Here is a 20,868-nt window from a genome sequence, read left to right as displayed (position 1 = left end):
TGATCAAGGTTGGCAGAAAGGACAAGTGGAAGGTGGTAGATGATCTGGAAGAACGAGTGACCAACCAGATTTAATTAACCAACCTGCTGCTCTAGCTAATAACTTGAAGTTAGAAGATGAAACAAGATTCAATTAAATTAACAGAAAATGACCTGACCCAATCACAGCAGGAAACAAAAACCAATGTCATCCTCACATTGGGTTGGTGATGGGAAGATTCGCGTTTGTTCCAAAATTAGGAAAATGTCTCCTACCATTTCTTCCTTCTTCATCACCACAAGTTTCATTCTCCCTCAGTTCTTCCTCAGCTCATGGGTCATTGTCTCACTTCAATCCTGCTTCTGGTCATTATTTACTTGTCAATAAGATCCATAAACTGCTGCCAAAATTGAGTAGGTGATTTGCACTACATGAAGGATGGGGGGTTAGGTGGGGATCTGTCACTCTCATGGTGTGAGGATTCAATTACTTTCTTCAGAATCAATTATTTTGTTCATCACTGATCATTATTTGGGCAAGAAACCCTCCATCAATCTTTCATTTGAAACACTAATTTTCATCTTTGACCACTGTTTGTTATGAGACAACATTTTTCTTCTTCAGATAATGTTTACTATTTATCACATAATGGTGTATGGGTAGTCTATATATGACAAAGAACTGGGGTGGCAAGTATCTCGTTTCTGAAGATTCATTTTAGATTGAAGTAGTTAAAAATAACGAAAAGAAAAATCCATTTCGTATTCATCTAGGTTTTGATGACATTTTGTTCATTTTTTTAGAAGTTCGAATCAAATTTTGAACAACTTAAGCTACTAACTTCGAATTGACATTTTGAACATTCATATTTTAAGGGTGGTCTTCTATCAGGTCAACTAATCAAAGTATTTTCAAACAGTAAAAAGTGAAGCATGAGGGATTTTAGGTTGATCAAGTGATGAGACTATTCATGGATGATGGAACCCCATTTAAATTATGGGTTAGGTGAAGAATTAGGATTAGAGGGACCAATATCGAATACCCTAATACACTGTTAATCAGTTGGCTTCAACCCCAGTAAAATCAGTTTTGAGAGGTCTCAATCAGCTCCAGCTCTAATACAAATAAATAGGTGCATGCTTGAATGTGTTCCACATTTGGTTTTGTTTTTTTTATCTGATAAGAGAATTGAATGAATGAAGAATCGGGTGGTGGAAGTGGAAACCATTAACTTCAGCGTGTGGGCGGCGAGAAAACCCCAAAAAACGTTGTCCATCAGAATAAATTTTATCGGGTGGACCATCCTTTTCCATCTAGATGAAGGACACATGTCTAAAGTCACATTTAAAATAATATATATTTTTTTTATCTTTTAAATCTTGCCTCAACTTTTGGATATGAATGGACATGTGTCCTTCATCTATAGGGTAATGGACGATCCATTTATGACACTAATAAAAATCCTTCGTCATAATATAGTAATGAACTTTTAACCAAAAAAAGAAAGAAAGAATATAGTACCGAATTGACGAGTAACCTCCCATTGGGTCGAATGAAATTGCTTCAGTTAATGTGCAACTTACAGTCAATATCAAAACTTGTAGTCGAGATTTCGTTTTGATCACTTGATTTGGGTAAATGATTTTTTTGGTAAAATTAAATTGCGAAATGAGTAGTTGAGATTTCATCTCGACCATAAGTTACGATCTGGACCTTAGGCTACATGGTGCGCTACGCAGCACCCAAGTAAAGCTCTGGGTTGAGAGGCAAGACTGGTCTGTCTCCTTTGACCATGTAGATTTTGCATTGCTCAAGAAAGAAAGCATATAATCTGGTCATGTCTCTAGTGTGACTGTGACTGTGACTGAGGTTATCTAATAATTATTATTATTATTTATCATTGTCAAATTAGTCACAAGGACTGGGATTTATAGATCAAAAGGATGGGAGAGGGGAAGAAAATGTAAATAGACGAAATTCAAATCCAAAATCTCTTTAGATTTGCTACTTTTACATAAGAGACTATTTGAACAATGTCAGTATCTTTCATATATATGAAAATGTATATGCATATTAATGGTCTTGAAACACCAAATGACCACCGATTCTAATGTCAAGCAATTGAATGATGGGTTCCTCCACATGGCCTGCAGAACATCGCGTATACAACACCTGAGGTCATTTGCAAGAAAGGTTACGATGATGCTGCCGAAACCTCCAATTGGTCATGTTCCAATATCGACGTTGTGTATTGCCAGATCCATTGTCGGAAATGGAATTTTCCCATGTGGTTAACTAAGCTGGTAAAATGGTTAATCTCTGCCATCGGACCCAAATCCTCAAACCGTGTTAGCATGGCACAACAAATGATAAGGATAATAATGTCCAACAAGATGAAGGGACACCATTGACCATTGGCCATTTTGGTTAGTTTTTGTCGATTCAAATTTGTTTTGTAAATGGAACTAGCTAAATTAACAAAAATAATAAAATATGATATATTCCTAAATCTAGTGCTCCAGATTGATTTTGAAAAATATGCTAATATAGCAGCTAATCAAGAGAATGACTGTAATAGAACAATATTTGGTATTTATAAGTACTCTAATATTAACTTTTAATAGAACTTTTTTTATCCAAAAAGGAAAAAGAAAATGTTTTGTAAAACATTAGGTGGTTAGTTTTGTAAAACATTAGGTGGTTAGTTTTGTAAAAAAAAAAACTTAAAAACAATTAATTATGTAATTTTTCCAAAAACTTTCAAATGAACCCGGTCCGTGGATGGGTTACTGCCAAGCACAGCTGGCTTCGGAGTTTGGATCTGTTCTGAAGCAGTGGGACCCACACAATGAATTCGGCCATCCGGTTTACAGAGTCGAAGTAAGCTGGTTTCCCAATGTGGTTAACCAAGCTGGTAAAGCTGGTTTAACCGGTTGTCATTTCCGAATCATCTTTTCAGTCTTTTTATTATTCCCCCTAGTGCCTATGACTAGGGTTCAGTTCACTCATCAATGGACAAGATAGGAAAAAGCCAAACGGGACCGATGCCTCTGGTTCTGGGATCTCAGTAGACTTTTGTAGAGTTGTAGAATATCCATGGCGGCTTTGATTATGTTTTCAAACTCTTCAACTTTCAAGTTTCAACTAAAGATTGAATAATTTGAAGCAGAAAGATCGAGTAGCGAATGCTGCGGATCAGGTCGAAACACTTCGTATCTCATTCCATTATTTGCAAATTTATTGAAAAGCCTAATTTGAACTCTAAAGTTTTTGAGATCTGATTCTCAGAATCAAACCGAATTTGGCGTGCATAATGCGAGGTCCCTTCTGAAACCAAAACCATCCATTGAAATTTATATCTTGTTCGATCCGATAGGATTTGGCAAATCGAATTAACGTGGAGATAAATATTATTCTCTTGCACGTTTGAGCAATGGATTATATAATAACGTAAGTAGAAGTTTCTTATCTTTATCGGTTTCTGAATATTAAATTTCATGAACATTCAGATCAGATCTGGTGGAGTATACACCTGCATTTGGCCTTATTTTATTATTGTTTTCTTTTGTTCAAGATATTCACTGAAAAGTTAGGACGAAAGGAGATGTAATTCCACTCACAGAGGCAAAAAAACAAACACGTTCCGTCCAACTTTCTCGCTTTTTGGACTCTAACGTCATTTCTTCAGTTCTCCACTTCTTTCTCCGCCAAGTAATTTTCTTAGATGATCTCCTTTACTCGTTCAATCGCTCTCGTTCATCACTTTTTCATTTTCCGGATTAACGTATTGCTTTCTTTATTTGTTCATGCGTAACTTTAGGTTACGAAGTTGCATTCAATCCATTCTCAGTGGAAAAGACAGCAGACCACCGATTACAGGTAAAGAGATCTTATATTTTTAACCTAAACAGAAATCCTAATATTAAATTATAATTTCAACATAATGGAAGTCTCTGTGAATCTCCCTTTTGCATTAATTTTGTTTTCCATTCTAAGCTATACGTGTCTAAACAGATGATTTCTCACAAATTCAATATATGTATATTCACCGACACACTGTTTTTTTTTTTTATCTAGATTAAACCATCCTAGTCAATCCTTCTCAATGGAGCATATCAAAAGTCTCCATTGCATATGTCACTTGACAACATCTTTATGTATGAGCTACAACTTTTTTTCTGGTAATGATGTATAAGCTACAACTGAAACTAGTAAAGGTGATAATTCATTTCTTTATTTTACTGTTTTTCCAATTAGACTATGAAATAATTTAAATGACATGTCTATACCCATTGGGTGTAACAAAAACTATTACGTTTTATTGTTTTTTTTGTTTTTACTCAAAAAATTTCAGGTTTTGCTTCAGTCTTGCGTAATTAATGTGTAGGACTATTTTTCGGCCATTTAATGATCGTAGTTGAATTTAAATCTCGATTGCTTGTTGCATCTCTTTTCACCTAAATAATTTTAAACAATGGGTGGTCAACTACTCAAAAACCCTGAGCATGTGAAGATCATTACCACATTAATTATGCAAGACAGAAGCAATTTTCAAAAACTTATAAGTTGAAACCAGCTTTCTTTATTTACTGATTCTCTTATTTTCAAGATTTCTGTAAGTTATGAATTAAAAAATATATTTATTGAAAGTGATCATTGGTATATCGTCACCAAGAACTATTATACTAAAAAGAGAAAACAACACATATTTAAAAGGGATCAACCTCTTAATAAGAGCCATAAAAGTCCTTAAATTATCTCTAGATAGAAAAATCGATAATTTCATTTAAGTTACAGTTAAAATTGTTTATCTGTTGATTTTTAATTACTTGTTTAATTGTTATATTGTCCATGAATATCTTCATCAAGACACTAAGAAACGAAAGGAACCCTATGGCAATAATTAGAGTCGTTCAAATGGTTTACATGATTTTATGTCTCAATCAAGTTTTTGTTGCAGGTGAGGGCGCATTTTAATCATTGATTGTGATTTCAATGAGGAATCCTCTCAAATGACATTGCCTTTTTTTTTTTTTTCTGGACTCAGCAACCCTACCCTACCTCACTTGGCACTAGTGTTTGCAATGGAAAATGAATTGATTAAAGTGATGAAAGATCTAGTAGTGCTTATACAGTTGTAACAATCCAATTTGGGGACAATGAACCTCACTGTAACATCTCTTTCCATTTGCATTTTTTTTCTTTTTTTTTGGTAATTTTCCATTTGCATCTTTTGCACATACATTGCCATTATGCTTTTCTATATGTGGGATGCTGGGACCATTGGACAAGAAGAGTATCTCTATCTCCTTTCTCATTCCCACTCTTTTTTTAAATCTTTTCTAAAATGCAAGAATCAAGACTATATGAAAGAAAGGTCTCGACTCTTGAACTATTCCATTCCCTTATGGCAGTAAACTAAACAGCAAAGAATTTAGAATGGATTCATCTACATTGATTGATCCTTAAACCAATTCCATGAACAGGGCTTGATATTCTTTTGCTTTATTGGACAGAGCACAAATTCTTACTCGAAGCTTGTTAGCTGAGTTTGGGCCAGAGAATATAGTTATATCCCCCGATAAGTCTCTCTTATCCTCTCATTGTTGTTTGAACAAAACTTGAATTCAACAAATCTGAAATTATAAACTTATATTAACAAAGATTATTCAACTGTTTTCACTTGATTACTACAAGTTCATATTAGGATTCTATTCATACCACATATATGGTAGTTAGTGATGTATTCAGTTGTATTCAGTTTAACCCAAAAAAAGAACCTTATGATACATGCAAACGACGTGAACACCGAAACATAAAAAGTAAGCATTTCTCATGAATTGGGCTTTAAGTTTATCAATTATCATTTTGCTTTATGAGTTTATCAATTGAACTTATCACTAGAAAAGTAAATTTATTTGGTAAAAAAAAGTAATTTAATTTAACCCTCCACTATAAAAGTATGAATTGGGTTTTTTAAGGTTTGTCAATTGATCTTGTAGCTATAAAAATAATTTAATTTAACCGTTATAGCTATAAAAGTAAGTTAATTTTCTATTAGAATGGATGATATTGATTAATTTATGACATAACAAACTCTAATGAATATGAAAGCAACAACTCATGTCATTTTAATAATTGATTTACAATCACATAAATACATTAATGAAAAAGAAGTTTCGAATTCTATGTTTCGTGATTGATTCTCTAGCTGAGAATTCCCCCCCCCTCAAACTGTTCTTTCAATTTTATTACTAACTTTTGTTCGATTTTCTTAGCTTGATTTTTTATAATTTATTAAAAAAATCTATTTTCTGTATAAATATATTTTACGAGGCATTTTCCACTCTTATACCGAATGATGCCAATGGAAAGAGATTCATTCAACCTTTTCACAATATTTTATATATATATTTAAATAATAAATCACATTAGATACAACAATACGGCAAACTATCCCAACAAATCATGCAAACACACACCAAATCTATATATATAAAAAAAATGCATAGTCATAATATAGCAATTACAATCATAAATTTGTGTAAGGAAGTGCAAGCACGCCAGCAATTTTGCACACAACTGTGATGATTATTTGTGGCCATTTATAATACGTGGTGAATTGACTATCATGCCTGCTATGAAAATTAAAAATCCAATCCTTGATTACATGTGCACTATCATTGCCCCATGTTAATGCAAATATAATATTCAAATTATAAAGATGTTGTCTTTCGAGTCAATAAAAAAGTTCAGGCCTTTTATATTATAAAATTATTAGACTAGTAATTTAATTTCAAAGAAAATAATCATTACTCTAATAAGAAAGAAACCTTCGACATGTGAGAATGGAAATTTATTTTCATCCTAATACATAATGACATTTGAGTTTACGTTGACATTTTTTTCTTCAGATGAAAATTTACCTTGACACTTCTCTACCTATCGAAGAAGAAAACATGAATCCCTTATCGAATATATTTCTAATATTGTTTTATAAATGAATTGGTTCTAGAATTGATATTTATTAGATATGCAAAAGTATTAGATACCCCTATCTTTATTTTGTTTAACAAAAAACATATCTTCATTTTGAAGTTTATTTAAATTTTTTTAAGAGACAAATTCACCCAAAACCGATCCACCAATAGAGAATCAATACTTGTATCATACGGATAAAAAAAAAAAAACTTTTATTTGATACTGTCCTCCCACCCTCTCGCATACGTGCAATTTCCACGCTTTGTCAAAGATCTCAATCGTTATCTTTTATTGGGTAAGAAATCGTTTTGTGTGGTATATCATTGATTTTTTTTTTTTTTTTTGGTAAAAATATATCATTGATTACTATAATATAAATATTATTTTCTCCTTCTTTAAATTGAAAATATCAATATTTTAAATTGATAAAATGTCAATATAAGTTAGACAAGTTCAATCGATCCTTTCAAAGATGTAAGCTTGAAAGTTGGATGCTCGTATTACACAGCTGGATCGACGTCACTGTAGCTTAATATCTAAAAGAGGTTTAGTCAAATCTAAACTGATAATTAATTTACTAAAAGCAATTATTTTTTTGCCAAACTAAAAGCAATTATTGATAAAGCATTAATAAGACCTCGGTGGGGCGGAGGAGAGGGTATTAAGGGAAAACATTGCAGATAAAGGGTTAATTTGGACAATCTATGTTGTGATAAGAAGCGCAAGGTTTTCCGCTTCATTAAATCGTATTACTTTTTGAGGTTAAGAGCTTAATGCCAAGTTTAGTCAGTCAGCTTAGTAGAATAAAAATTGGCTTTGAATTACAAGTTAAAAAAGGAAGATTATAAAGGTAGTTCCGTTCCAATTTCCAAATGGTTGTTCTAATTACCACTCGCCGTTACATAGCATCATTGATTGCAAAATAAATTGAACCAGAAAAAAGAAAGGGAATAAAAGAAGTGAACGGACATGCGAGAATGACACTAAAACCCACCTTCTACTAAACAAATCACACTCTCTCGATCACACTTTCTTTGCCTCTCTCTGTCTCTCTCTCTCTCTCACTCTTGCACGCAAATTATTCTTCTTCTGATCTTCTCTCGTTCCAACCACCTTTTACTGGTCGTGTTTAGACTTGTTTAATTCGTTTCTAATATAATATTTATCTGCACTGTGGTGTTTCGTGTTTCTTCCCTATAATGTCTCCTTATAGAGTTGTAGTTGTTCAACTGCTGTTCATATTCATTTAAAGTTTGGTTTTCTTTTCTTGAAAAGCAAATTTCATTTCTGGGTTTTACTTGGGAATGCAATTGTTGTCTTGGTTGCCTTTTTATCGAATTTACAGTCATTAATAAGAGAATGTGTTTGGAGATTTGAGTGAGCTCATGAGTATGGATCTGGAGGATGGGAATTATGATAATCGTGTTAAGGTGAGATGATTTTTTTGGTAATATGGAACATTGTGGTGTTATTGAGGCCCTCGGCTTCAAGTTTACTGATAAAAGAGTTGTTGTTGTTGTTGCAGAAGGAATCATGGAAAACCGTCTTGACTCTGGCTTATCAGAGCTTGGGTGTTGTATATGGGGATTTGAGTACTTCTCCTCTCTATGTTTACAAAAGCACTTTTGCAGAGGATATTCAACACTCAGAGACGAACGAGGAGATATTTGGAGTTTTATCTTTCGTATTCTGGACTCTTACACTGGTTCCCTTGCTCAAGTATGTGTTCATCGTGCTTCGGGCTAATGATAACGGTGAAGGTGGTACTTTTGCGTTGTATTCGCTGTTGTGTCGGCATGCTCGGATTAGTTCCTTGCCCAATTGCCAACTTGCAGATGAGGACTTATCAGAGTACAAGAAGGATGGCATTGCTCCTAGGGGTAGGGGTATTGGATCAAGCTTAAAATCAACACTGGAAAAGCACAGAGTTTTGCAGAGGGTGCTGCTAGTTCTGGCTTTAATCGGAACTTGTATGGTAATCGGCGACGGCGTCCTCACACCGGCCATTTCTGGTATTGGGAGTTCATTTGCTGTTTTTAGGTTTCTTTTACGGTTTTCAGAACTTTGGATGCTTGACTCATGTGATTACTTGGTGTTGTGTAGTTTTCTCTGCAGTGTCCGGTCTTGAACTTTCCATGTCGAAGGAGCATCACAAATGTAAGGCCTTTGGTCCTGCCCTCCTTTCTGTATGTGTATGTGTAGTTCTACAATTTGCGCTCTATCTGTCTTGGGGTAGTTTAGGAAAATATTAGGAGCAACTAGGCTGCTTATCCATAGCAGGGCCTCTGCCGTGTGGAAGTTTAGGGAAACATTTCAAGCAATTGTGCATTTGTTTTTCTCATGACGGTGTTCACTTCTGAGTTCTGTAGTTATCTACCGAGATGGGTCGGACATGCCATCTGTAGCATTTGATGTCTCTCAGAACCTGGGAGATGCATTTCTAGAAACAAAAAATTGCAAAATCTTATTTACCACGGTTGTCAGTCCAGGTTCAGTTGTTATTGAACTGAAAAAGCATGTCTTCATTATCTGTTTTCCATACCTAGTGAAACTACAATAGAATATCAACTTGAAACAGTTCTGGGTCTTGATCTGGAGTATTTATATTTATCCTTGAATCCATTAGCTCCTTTAGTTGTTTGTGCCAAGAATTACTTGCTGGGTGTGCCTTTGTGAAGCTACTTCTTCCGCAGATAATTATGTTATTCTCACATCTATGATAGAAGGATTCATACAGTAGCAACCAGACATAAATGTGGGGATGAAAATTCTAAATGTGTGAGATAGGTAGTAGTGTCAACTTTGGTACCGGAGTAACTTAAATGGCTTAAAAAGAAATAGAGAGGTTTTTTGAATATCAAGCTCTAAGTAATACGCAGTTTTCACTCTCTTTCCTGCTTGAAGAACTTAAAGATGTACTTTCATTTCTGCATCTCCATCAGTGTGTTTCATGTTTCCTCTTATAAAATCATTGTCAGTACGCTGCATCTCTATGTTGGTGTGACTATTACTTAGGAGTTTACATTCATGTTGTTAGTTTTCATTGTCCTCAATCTTCTAGTTTCTTTCAAGTGTTTAATTTTCTGTGGCTCAAATAAAAGTGGGACTTAAATTGGAAGTTTTGTTTGAGACCAGGAGCCCTTAGCTGTTGTAGTTCCTGCACTCATGCTAACTATCACTCTGTTGGTGAATTAGCTAATCCTTTAATTGATTCTCTTTTATTGCGTTCTTAATAATCAGGGTAAGCGTGTGAAGCAAACTTTTTCTTGATCCTTTAACCTCGTTTACGTCAGTGATTAAAGTCTTTGTCATGGATACATGTAAAAGGAGAGGATCTTTGTGGTAGGTTCATAACTACTTTAATATGGTCTCATAGTTCAATGTTCTCCTGAGTGAAGGGCGATGTTGACTATGCCCCAAATTTTGAGGTCTAATTACACAATTAGGTGGCAGACTTTTAGGGCCACTTGGAGAAGGTAATCTAAATGATTGCATATTCACCATATAAGAAATGTTAGGAGTAAATCTTAAATGGTAATTCCGAAGGGCTTCCTGAGGTCCTGGAATTCTGGGGTTCAAAAAGGTGTCTTTGTGAATGACAATATAGGTTAGTTCACTCATGCTCCACATATGTTTTGAGAAAGTTATAGTTATCCTTGGATTGAATGTGTATAGTCTATGCCACCCAGGTCCAGGCTTGATTGCATGTATCCTTTGCTTTTTAGATGTCCTTTAAAGAGTAAAACAAAAATTCAAAATGCTTACCTTGGCTCTGGTTTTCCATATTTATGTTTTCATAAAGTATGGCCCACAAACTTCATCAACCTGCTTTATGCTTAAGTGAAGTAGTGGGTAATGCATTGTTGACACATGCATATGGATGAAAAGAAACCATTGGTTCATAAATATAGTAGGAAATACATTGGGTAGAAACCCATTCAACGATGATTAGAAACCATTGGTTGAGAATTCTTTATCACATAAGATTCAATTTTAAATAGTTGAGGAGAGGTGCTATATATTGAAGTTTCTTTGCTTAAACCTACAAATTTTCAGGTCCCCCACCCCCCGGGCGGTTCTGGTTCAATCCTGGGGTTCTCTCACTAATAGTATGCTTATTTTGGAAGTTCTATTCAGCTGTCTAAACTATAAAGACCATAAACTGAAATGCGAATTTGGTGAAGATTGGATGTGGTTTGTGCTACCTCCTATATTCTTCTTTATATCCAAGATACCAAATCTTGCTCTCAAGGGCAATCTCGTCTTTGAGAAAAAGCGAGATCTTGCTTGAGATTTGGCATTTTTACCGGTGCCAAGTGCCGCCAACTTGAGTGAACTTGAGGGCCCATCTCGGGGGGTTGTCAGGTTGGGCTCAAAAGCCTTAAAGTTGTTATTTAGTTTATTTTAGATCTTCTAAACACATTGGTGGCCTTAGCTTTGTGAGAAAACAACATTGAATATGAGTTCTAACTCGACCCTAAGTTTGAAACTTAAATGCTGTAGGAATGATCATGCAAGGTTATAAAATATGAAATATAGAACCACTAGGACATTTAAATGAAAAGCATTTGATACAATACAACAAACAACTTAAATACCAACGTAATTCCATCCGTACAAATACAACAGAACATTACATTCTCAACTCTCAAGAATATAATAATGTAACCATCATAAGTTTAACATAAATCATAAGTTTATGACAAAAGTGTTTGGTATGGTTCATGCTTCACATTTTGTTGCTGACAACCTTAGATCACTTTGGGACTTTGGATTCCCTTTGTAGTTTGGGCTTCGGCCCATGAATAGCTGTTGTGGCTTAGGGAAGCTGTCGGCAAGAGGAGGCGAGATAGGTCGAGGTCTCAACCTGTCTCGCTTGAGTTGTCGGACTTAAAAGGGTGGTTGGACCAAGATCTCGATCGAGATTGGGTATTTTGTGAAACTCAACTAGAGTCTTTTCTCGAGCCTTCGAAAAGGCAAGATCTCGAGCGAGATCTCAGACCTTGTTTATATCTAGTATTAGAACTGGTTGAAATTATTCTGTCCATTGTTACTGATCAGAATATTTTTGAGAGATTCTTGATTAATATCATTTAAAATTCCATTAGATTTTGTCACTTATTGGTGCTTCTTGACGAATTTGGATGACTCCTAGTCAGACCTGAATTTCATGAGTTAAGTGAGGTTTTAAGGCTCCATAGCTGATGTTGAGCCTTATCTATAGATTCCAGAATGGTCTCAAAGCCAGCTCTGCAAACAGTGTTGCAGAGGTTTGGTGTGGAAGTAAATTATTAGGATCTGGTTGATGGTAGAGGACTATAAGATGGATTTGAGCGTAAGCTAAATTAAAAATTAAGGAATGGGTTACAAAACCTGAACTGGATTAGTTCTGGCCTGCAGAGATTGCTGCCATGTTTGGGCTAAGAAAAGATGAAACAGGTATATCTATGAAGTGAAACATAGAAGCTTGCGAAGTAAATTTATATAACATTGGTTCCATTTATGTTGAATAGGCATGCAATAGAAGGTTGATGTTATAGAAAACATAATTTTGCTATCGCTGATGATCCATTTCAGTCTTGAATTTTTCGTATGGGTTTCACTATATCATTTAGTAGGTTTGAGTGAAGCTATTACCACAGTTCGAATTTGGCACCTTCATTTTGAGCACGTGATGAGCAAGTTAAGGTGCTTTACCGCATAAATGGAGAGGGTTGCGTCAATAGTGTGCTGATTGGCACAATTCTTTTAAAACTTAAAATTGAAATTTCATAGGACAGGCATATGACCAGCCATGATTTATGGTGTGGAACGTTGTGCAGTTAAGAAGGATAGAGAGAGGAATAATCATATTAGAGCTGATATGGGAGTAGCTCCAATGCATGATGAGCTATAAGAAAGTTGTTTGAGGTGTAATGGTCAATTGGTCATGTTCAATGGAGGCCTTTGGATGCCTCCAGTATGGAGGAGTTATTTGGTTTACATTGAAGGAACTAAACTAAAAGAGCCAAAGGCAGACCTAAATTGACCTTGAAAGTTGTGAGGAAAACAAGAATTGCTTAGGCCTTGTATCAAATAGCTCAGACATTGGAGGCCGAGGATCTATTTACCCAACCCCATTTAATTGGGATAAGGCCAAGTTGTTGGGTGATCTGTGCTTTGTGGGTTTCTGCATTGCATGTGCAGAACTAGTTTTGATTAGCTTGTCAGTTAAAATACACGAAGATTTCTCAGCAGATTTGCCCTTCAGACCGAGGGATATGTTCCTTTCTCATGGTATATTTATGCATTTTCTTCTTCAAATTTATTAGCAGCCAAACAATAATTCAATGGGCATGGTTGAAGTAGAGCGCATATATGAATGCTGCACCCAATTCACGAAGCTCCCGCCACTGTGGGGTCTTGGCAGGGTCATAGTATATGCAACCTTACCCTTGCTTTTGCTGAGATGCTGCGTCCAAGCTTGAACTCATGACCACTTGGTCCCAATAGATCAACCTTATTGTTGCACTAAGACCCACATTTTGAGAGTCTGATATGAACTTAAAGAAGGGCATGCCTGATGCATGAGTCCTCTGCTACTGCAGTGTCTCAGGGGGGGGGTTGTAATGTATGCAGTCTTACTCTGGCTTCTAGGTGTTCCTGTTTCCCGTCTTGAACTTGTGCCCACTGGGTTGCAATGTAACAATCTTGCCATTGTGGCTAGGTCAAGCAAGAAAACCATGTATTTGCCTATGATCAGCAAGGTTGATCACTTCAAATTTTAAGGGTGGTAATCCTATCAGCCAATCGCAGATAATTCTTCTTTTCCAAAACAATGCACACAGTCTTATTTAACTTTGTTATACATGTATTTGTATTATAATGTTGACAACCATCTGTTTGCTTCAGAATCCAATTAACTGTTATCTATACTCCTGCTCTAGTTTAACATTCGGTGACTTCAATTTGCTAAAAATTTCTGTAATTTTGCAGATGTTGAGCTTCCAGTAGCCTGTATCATTCTGATATTTTTGTTTGCTCTCCAACATTATGGCACCCATCGCGTGGGATTCTTGTTTGCACCAATTGTTGTGACATGGCTTTTCTGCATTAGTGCAATCGGCGTGTATAACATATTTCACTGGAATCCTGATGTTTATAAAGCCCTCTCGCCATATTACATGTACAAATTTTTGAAGAAGACCCAGAGGGGAGGTTGGATGTCTTTAGGTGGGATCCTTTTATGCATAACAGGTAGATGATGAGTGTGTTTGAGCAACAGCTTTGATTCCATAGGAAGACACATTTTTTTCTAATGTTCATTTTTGTAATTTAGGTTCTGAGGCTATGTTTGCTGATCTTGGACACTTCTCTCAGTTATCAATCAAGGTACAGCTAGTTACACTGGTGATTTTATTTTTATGAACTGCTCACTTGTTTTTATGTTACATATTTCTTTCTTTCTGTAGTTTGTGCCAGGATTTATGATACATTATTTGGCTTAAGGATGAGCAAGATTAGCTTTGTAGTTAAATTTTTTTTTTTATCATGCTCCCTCCTAAAATAAATTTGCATTTGCATTTCGATATAGCTCCTTGTTTCTTCCCTCCTTTTTCACTCCCTTCTTTTTCCCTTGATGACTTATGTGGATAGCAACTCCATCCTACACAACTCTTGAAAGTAATTGGAAGCTTGCTTTTTGGCTTGAAAAGAGGTTTTGGCCTTCATCATAAAATTCCTTTTAGGAAACCCAGTTTAAGGCATTGAAATCCATAATGGAATTTGAGATATTCCTCTCTGAAGTGAGATTGTTGGGAATTCATGTCATGGTAATGGGATATAGTGTTCCAGATGTAGTTGCAGAACCCTATTATTTCTTGCTTTTCTGTTATTTCATTTTCCACATTCTTGACCAGGAAAATATTTAAATAGGAAATCGACAGTAAAACTAGCTATCAGTAATATATATGTAAAGTTACTGAGTGATCCCCTTTTGCTACAAGCATGGAGAGAGAGAGGAATGAGAGAGGAGTGTTATACCACTTACTGCCACAGCAAATGGTTAATCAGAGAGAGGGTAGTTGTAAGACTAGGTTGGAGTCACCAACCTGCACAAGGGTAACTGTGCTTTTCTCTACTAAGAGCTGGGTACTGAGTACATAATGTCCTGTGATGTGCATGAGTGGTGTAGTGGTAAAAACAAATCATGGATATACAAATAACCTTAACTTCTGAATATTAAATTCTAGAGAAAATTACACAGCACCCATTATTTTTGGGGTGAAACTAGTGATCACCCGCTATTATCTCCAAAATTACATGGCACCCACATGTATAATTACAAGTTACCCATAGTTAAAATTTTCTGTTAAATGGCTAGTAAAATTACCTAAATACCCTTAACCACATTTAACTCATTTAAATTTAAAATGCAAATTACCCCAATGCCCCTTAGGATGTATAATGACATTATTGCCCTCATCTTCTTCTCACCCCTTGTGGGAAACCGCCCACCACCTCCGGCAACCACCACTGTCCCCCTTCTGCCGGAGACCCCCGCCAGCCCCCACCTAACACCCATCCCTCTGCTGGAGATAAATCTGAACGGGAGTAAACATAAATAAAGAGGAGAGAAAAGAGATAAACAGAGGGGAAATGAGGAGCTTCAGAGTCTCGCTGCATAGAGGTCATCCAAGCGGGTTTCTTTGATTCATACGGTGCGAGCTCATGGTTTTATTCATCGCTTCTGTAATTTTTCTCTCAAGTAGAGGGGGAGGGGGGGGGGAAGAAATCTTGGAAAAAAAGCCTAAACTATGGATGAGGGAGAACGGGGCGATCAGATCTGCCGTGCGAGGTTATGTTTTGTTCGTCATTTCAGTTGATTCTTCTCTCATGAAGAAAAAAAGAAGAGATCCTGGAAAAGAAACCTAAAATATGGATAAAGAAGAATGGGGAGATGTGGCTTATGAAGCATCCAAGCTCGTGCGTTCCTCTGTTCTTTCTTTTTAGCCATTGTCATTTTAAATCTTTCACTTCAAATATCTCTTCTTTCAATTTTCAACTACTTAACTCACTCAATCCCTCCATCTCTGTTTGCTCTTGCTGTTTCCTTTGCTCATTGCTCTTTTCTTTGCATTTGATGCCAAATCAGTAAAGCTGATAAGTTTGCAACAGAGATTCTGAAGCTTCTGCAACTGAATCGATACCTGTAATTTTGGTTAGCAGTGGCCATCGGATGCATGGGCAAAGAGATTCCTTTGATCTTTCAGGTTCCGGGTTCATTCACTTGCATCTGATCTGAGACTTGGATTCTGTTGTTTCCTTTGATATTTGGGGTTCTGGGTTCATTCGCTGGTTTCTACATTGATGGCGAGGGCAAAAGAGAAGGAGAAAGACAAAGGAAAAGAGCATGTTTTCGGGTGTTGTATGGAACTGCGCCACGGTGCTCAAACTCATGCTCACTGCTCTCCTCTTCCTTTCTGCCTCTGATCTACGTTTCTGAGAGAGAGGGTGATTTCTGGTAAGGAGCAGGCGGTGTCAGGTGTCTTCCGGCAGACAAGGGGTAGGAAGAGGATGGGTGAAGGGAATCCCTTCACCCCCATTGAATGAGTTAAATGGGGTAAGGGTATTTATGTCATTTCCTGAGTCAAATTGGGGGCATTATTGTTATTTCCTTGCCTAGAGGGCATTTGGGTAATTTAAAATTCAAATTTTAAATGACTAAGATAAGGGTAAGGGTATTTAGGTAGATTTACTAGCCATTTAATAGCAAAATTTACCTATGGGTAACTTGTAATTATGCATGTGGGTGCCATGTGATTTTGGAGATAATAGTGGTGTTCCCTAATTTCACCCCAAAAATAGTGGGCGCTGTGTAATTTTCTCGAAATTCTATTATTCACAGGGTTAGATGCTGCCTTGTGGCTCATGGTGACTGCCATTCCAAAGTATTTGACTGGAGAACAATTTACATTGCCATATGTAGTGTACTGTAGTCCATATCAGCCTTGTACTGAAGTTGATATTGCAGATTCTGCATACAAATAGTATACCTTGATATGTGATACCTTACTATTTTTAGCTTTATGGAAAAGGTCCATTGTTCCACTAACTTGCTGCATGTAAAAGGAGCTACCTGATAAAGTGTTATATCAACTCTTCTATTTGAATTGATCAATTAATGTTGGTCATTTCAATTTCTCTTTCTCCATTGTTCTTGGCATAGTTTGTTTTTTTTTAATTTCCAGAGCCCTGTATCTTCTGATTTTTTCCCCCTGGTTACATGGATACTGCACTGCTTGAATTTCTCTTTAGTTTAAGACATTGACGATGTACTGTTCCGCAAGCTGTCATGCTGGAAGAGATGGATCCTTTGTTAACATGCTGTAGCAGGATACGTTTTTTTTGAAAATTAGAGCCCAAGGGTAAAAAGAAAAAGAAGACAGCAATTTCCAGACAAATTCTTCTGCTCCCCCCTCCCCCCTCCCCCCTTCTCTCTTCTCCTCTTTCTTGTTTTTTTTTTCTTCCATGGAGCAACAATTCATGGCATTGGAGCATTTTTCTAATAAATTCTTGTCCACTACAGATTGCTTTTACCTCTGTGGTTTATCCGTCTCTGATACTTGCATATATGGGACAAGCTGCTTATTTGTCCAAGCATCATGTTATTGAAAGTGACTACCAGATTGGATTTTATGTATCTGTACCAGGTAGTTATTTTGAATTTTCTTGTAGAAAATATACGTTAATTACTTTATTGTAGGAAAGGGATTCTGAACTAATTGGAAAATACCACTTTTAATGTGTCAGAGACAATTAGATGGCCAGTTCTAGCAATAGCCATTCTTGCAGCGGTGGTTGGCAGCCAAGCCATCATTACGGGGACCTTCTCAATCATCAAGCAATGCTCTGCGTTGGGCTGCTTCCCAAGGGTCAAAATAGTTCACACATCATCTAAAATTCATGGCCAGATATACATTCCAGAAATCAACTGGACTCTAATGCTGTTGTGCTTAGCTGTTACTATTGGTTTCAGAGACACTAAAAGGATGGGTAATGCTTCAGGTATGGATACCACAGTTTCAGTATTCCATCAGTATTCCAGTTTGTATGATTTTTCTTTGATTTGGAGATAGAATTTCATAGACTTTGCTTGTGCGGGAAGCCTTTGGCACCCAGTTCTCCCTTTTTTTGTCAGCCGTACCAGAGAATCTTAAAGAATATAACTGGGTAGCTGAGTTGGCAAGAGGCCAACACCTCATAATTAAGAGGTCACAAGTTCAAATCTCCTTGGGGCTTATCTATCAAATAAAGAAGCAGACATTAATTAGTCTTCAAAAGGAAAATTAGGCATTTAATCTAAGAGCAACGTAGATTATACTTCTACATTACTGATGAGTGGTGACCTTGAATTTTGCTAATTGAAGAGAAGCCTCCCTGCAAAAAGAATGAATACTGAAGGATTTTGTGTTTGAGAATTAACTTGTAGATATTCTAGTTTCCTGGATCATCTCTGATCTTTGTTTACTTTCCATGGAACAGGTTTGGCGGTTATAACTGTCATGCTAGTCACCACTTGCCTGATGTCTCTGGTAATAGTTCTGGTGTGGAATAAGAGTATCCTTCTTGCTATTTGCTTCATATTCTTTTTCGGAACTATTGAGGCACTCTACTTCTCAGCCTCCCTTATCAAGTTCCTTGAAGGGGCATGGGTCCCTATTGCCCTTGCCTTCATCTTCCTGGTTGTCATGTATGTTTGGCACTATGGCACGCTCAAGAAGTATGAATTTGATGTCCAAAACAAGGTCTCTATCAATTGGATCCTGAGCTTGGGGCCAGGTCTTGGGATTGTACGTGTTAGGGGCATTGGTCTTGTCCACACTGAGCTTGTGTCTGGGATCCCTGCCATTTTCTCCCATTTTGTTACCAACCTTCCTGCCTTCCACCAAGTTGTAGTCTTCCTCTGTGTCAAATCTGTACCTGTTCCGCATGTTCAACCGGAAGAACGATTCCTTGTGGGCCGCATTGGTCCACGAGAGTTTAGGCTTTACAGATGCATCGCACGTTATGGGTACCGTGATGTGCACAAGGATGATGTAGAGTTTGAGAGGGACCTTGTTTGTAGCATAGCAGAATTTATCCGGTCAGAGAAACCAGAGCAGATTGAAGGGGTGGACTCAGAGAAGGATGACGAGAGAATGACAGTTGTTGGGACATCTTCTGTATATTGTGAAGGGATACAAATGTGTGAAGATTATACGGAGAATGATGAAGTTCCAGGCTCATCAGAGCTTAGGGAAATACAGTCTCCAGTGGTGCAGAGGAAAAGAGTAAGATTTGTGTTACCTGAAAGCCCAAAAATAGATGATACTGCACAGGAGGAGCTTCAGGATCTGATGGAAGCGAGGGAGTCAGGGATGGCATTCATACTAGGACACTCGTATGTGAGAGCTAAACGTGGTTCAAGCTTATTTAAGAAGTTGGTGATTAATTTTGGTTATGATTTCCTTAGAAGGAACTGCAGAGGTCCATCTCACACCCATAATGTCCCTCATGCTTCTACACTTGAGGTGGGGATGATTTACCATGTTTGACTAACTTTGTACAATTCCATCTTGTATCAGCTATTGTGTATATGTTAGATTTCCAGTGATGTCCATGGTGGGTAAGAAGTGTTCTTTCCTGCCATGGATTCTTAGGGAATGCATGAGTGAAACTTTAATGGTGGGAGATGCGGGTGTACTTGCGATGGGATCATCATTTGTACTTGACTCTGCGGTCTATGCGAGGCAGGAAACTACCCTGACGCTAACCTGGGCGGGGCTCTTAATTTTGGCAAATGAATCGAGCAGCTAATGTTGTGACTCACTGATTTGGCTGATTCTATCAGTAGTAGACTAGTAGTAGAGGTAGTTTGCAGAGTCGGCTGCCGTCAAGGTGGCATGCTTCATGCTTGTAATTAGATGGGTAGGTAAATGTGAGCAGAGCACTGGTAGATGAGTCCATATTCATGAAAGTAGGGTTTTTGAGATTTCTTGGTAATCTAGGAAGAGAGGTTACTGAACTGTGGGAGGATGAAAAAGGCTAGCAGGCCACACAAGGCGGAACTATGGAATAACCAGGTGCTATCACTTCGACATATGACTCACCAACTCAAACAGTTACAATGTCGGCAACAACCTTTTGGAAAATAGTAAAGATTCATGCGAAAGATTAGGTTAATGCCTATTTACATTAGTAAATATCAACGCCAAAGAAATGGCTCACACCGAAAGTGTAACAAGATGTTCAAAAATGCAGCTGATCCATGCTTTTGCTTGGCCCTCTTCTTCGCATCAATAATTCTTGAAATATTGTCACAAAAATTGACTTTCCTCTATCTTTCTGCTCGTTAACATTGTAATCATTAGCAGACAACCTAACCATGCCTTTTCAAGTGAGAAAGAAGAATAAGGGATGGTCTCCTCACTTTTTAACTGTTCTAGAAATCTTCATGCTTGAGACAGATCCTAATGAAAAGCTTGGTTCAATAATTTCCCAAGATCTGGAGCTCCGGACGTATTCGAACTGGCTTGAAAATTCATTTGTGGGTCCCTGCGTTTGTTGAAGCAGTTTACAATGCTTGGCAGCCACTAGTGACTGATAAAAGAGATTATTCTCAAATCTTTCCAAGTTCATCAGATAAATAAAGTGATCAAATTTGCAGTCTTAGATCTAAAGAATTCATTGGTTGCGCGTGATGAGTGCTCTCCTCGCATGGAGAGAGAAGATTTCATAATTCATGCCAATGCAGGGTTCTTTGAGTGGTAAAGATCCATACTTCTAGAGGTCATGGATTGACTTTTGCGCATTTCATTTCCAGTATCAAACTTTAACTAGGTTTTTTTCTTTCTATTATTATTATTTTAAACTAGCTTCTATTATCAC

General features: G+C 36.9%; 1 protein-coding gene and 1 long non-coding RNA gene across 2 annotated transcripts; both read left to right on the top strand.

Annotated features, from left to right (window-relative positions):
* Positions 1-3,041: 3,041 nt before the first annotated feature.
* LOC149020537 (uncharacterized) lies at positions 3,042-3,880 on the top strand. The gene is made up of 3 exons (XR_016172025.1): positions 3,042-3,429; positions 3,554-3,690; positions 3,800-3,880. It is a non-coding gene; the product is annotated as an uncharacterized LOC149020537 (long non-coding RNA).
* Positions 3,881-7,919: 4,039 nt separating this feature from the next.
* On the top strand, positions 7,920-20,426 carry LOC149020536 (potassium transporter 6-like). The gene is made up of 8 exons (XM_089148706.1): positions 7,920-8,390; positions 8,486-8,972; positions 9,064-9,117; positions 13,936-14,196; positions 14,279-14,331; positions 17,528-17,651; positions 17,752-18,006; positions 18,484-20,426. Exons 1-8 carry the CDS (start codon positions 8,346-8,348, stop codon positions 19,533-19,535), a joined length of 2,331 nt encoding a protein of 776 aa, XP_089004832.1. The 5' UTR covers positions 7,920-8,345; the 3' UTR covers positions 19,536-20,426.
* Positions 20,427-20,868: the final 442 nt, after the last annotated feature.

The sequence above is a fragment of the Hakea prostrata genome, chromosome 3, assembly GCF_041222555.1.
Source record: "Hakea prostrata isolate BN-2017 chromosome 3, UWA_Hpros_2, whole genome shotgun sequence".
NCBI lineage: Eukaryota > Viridiplantae > Streptophyta > Magnoliopsida > Proteales > Proteaceae > Hakea > Hakea prostrata.
This window is presented reverse-complemented; position numbering and strand designations above follow the sequence as displayed.

Excerpts from the sequence above, each read along its gene's own strand:
- LOC149020536 (XM_089148706.1), top strand. The coding sequence starts at position 8,346 with ATGAGTATGGATCTGGAGGATGGGAATTATGATAATCGTGTTAAG. Across the intron at positions 14,197-14,278 it reads GATCCTTTTATGCATAACAG|GTTCTGAGGCTATGTTTGCT; the intron begins GTAGATGATGAG and ends TTTGTAATTTAG. Across the intron at positions 14,332-17,527 it reads TCTCTCAGTTATCAATCAAG|ATTGCTTTTACCTCTGTGGT; the intron begins GTACAGCTAGTT and ends TGTCCACTACAG.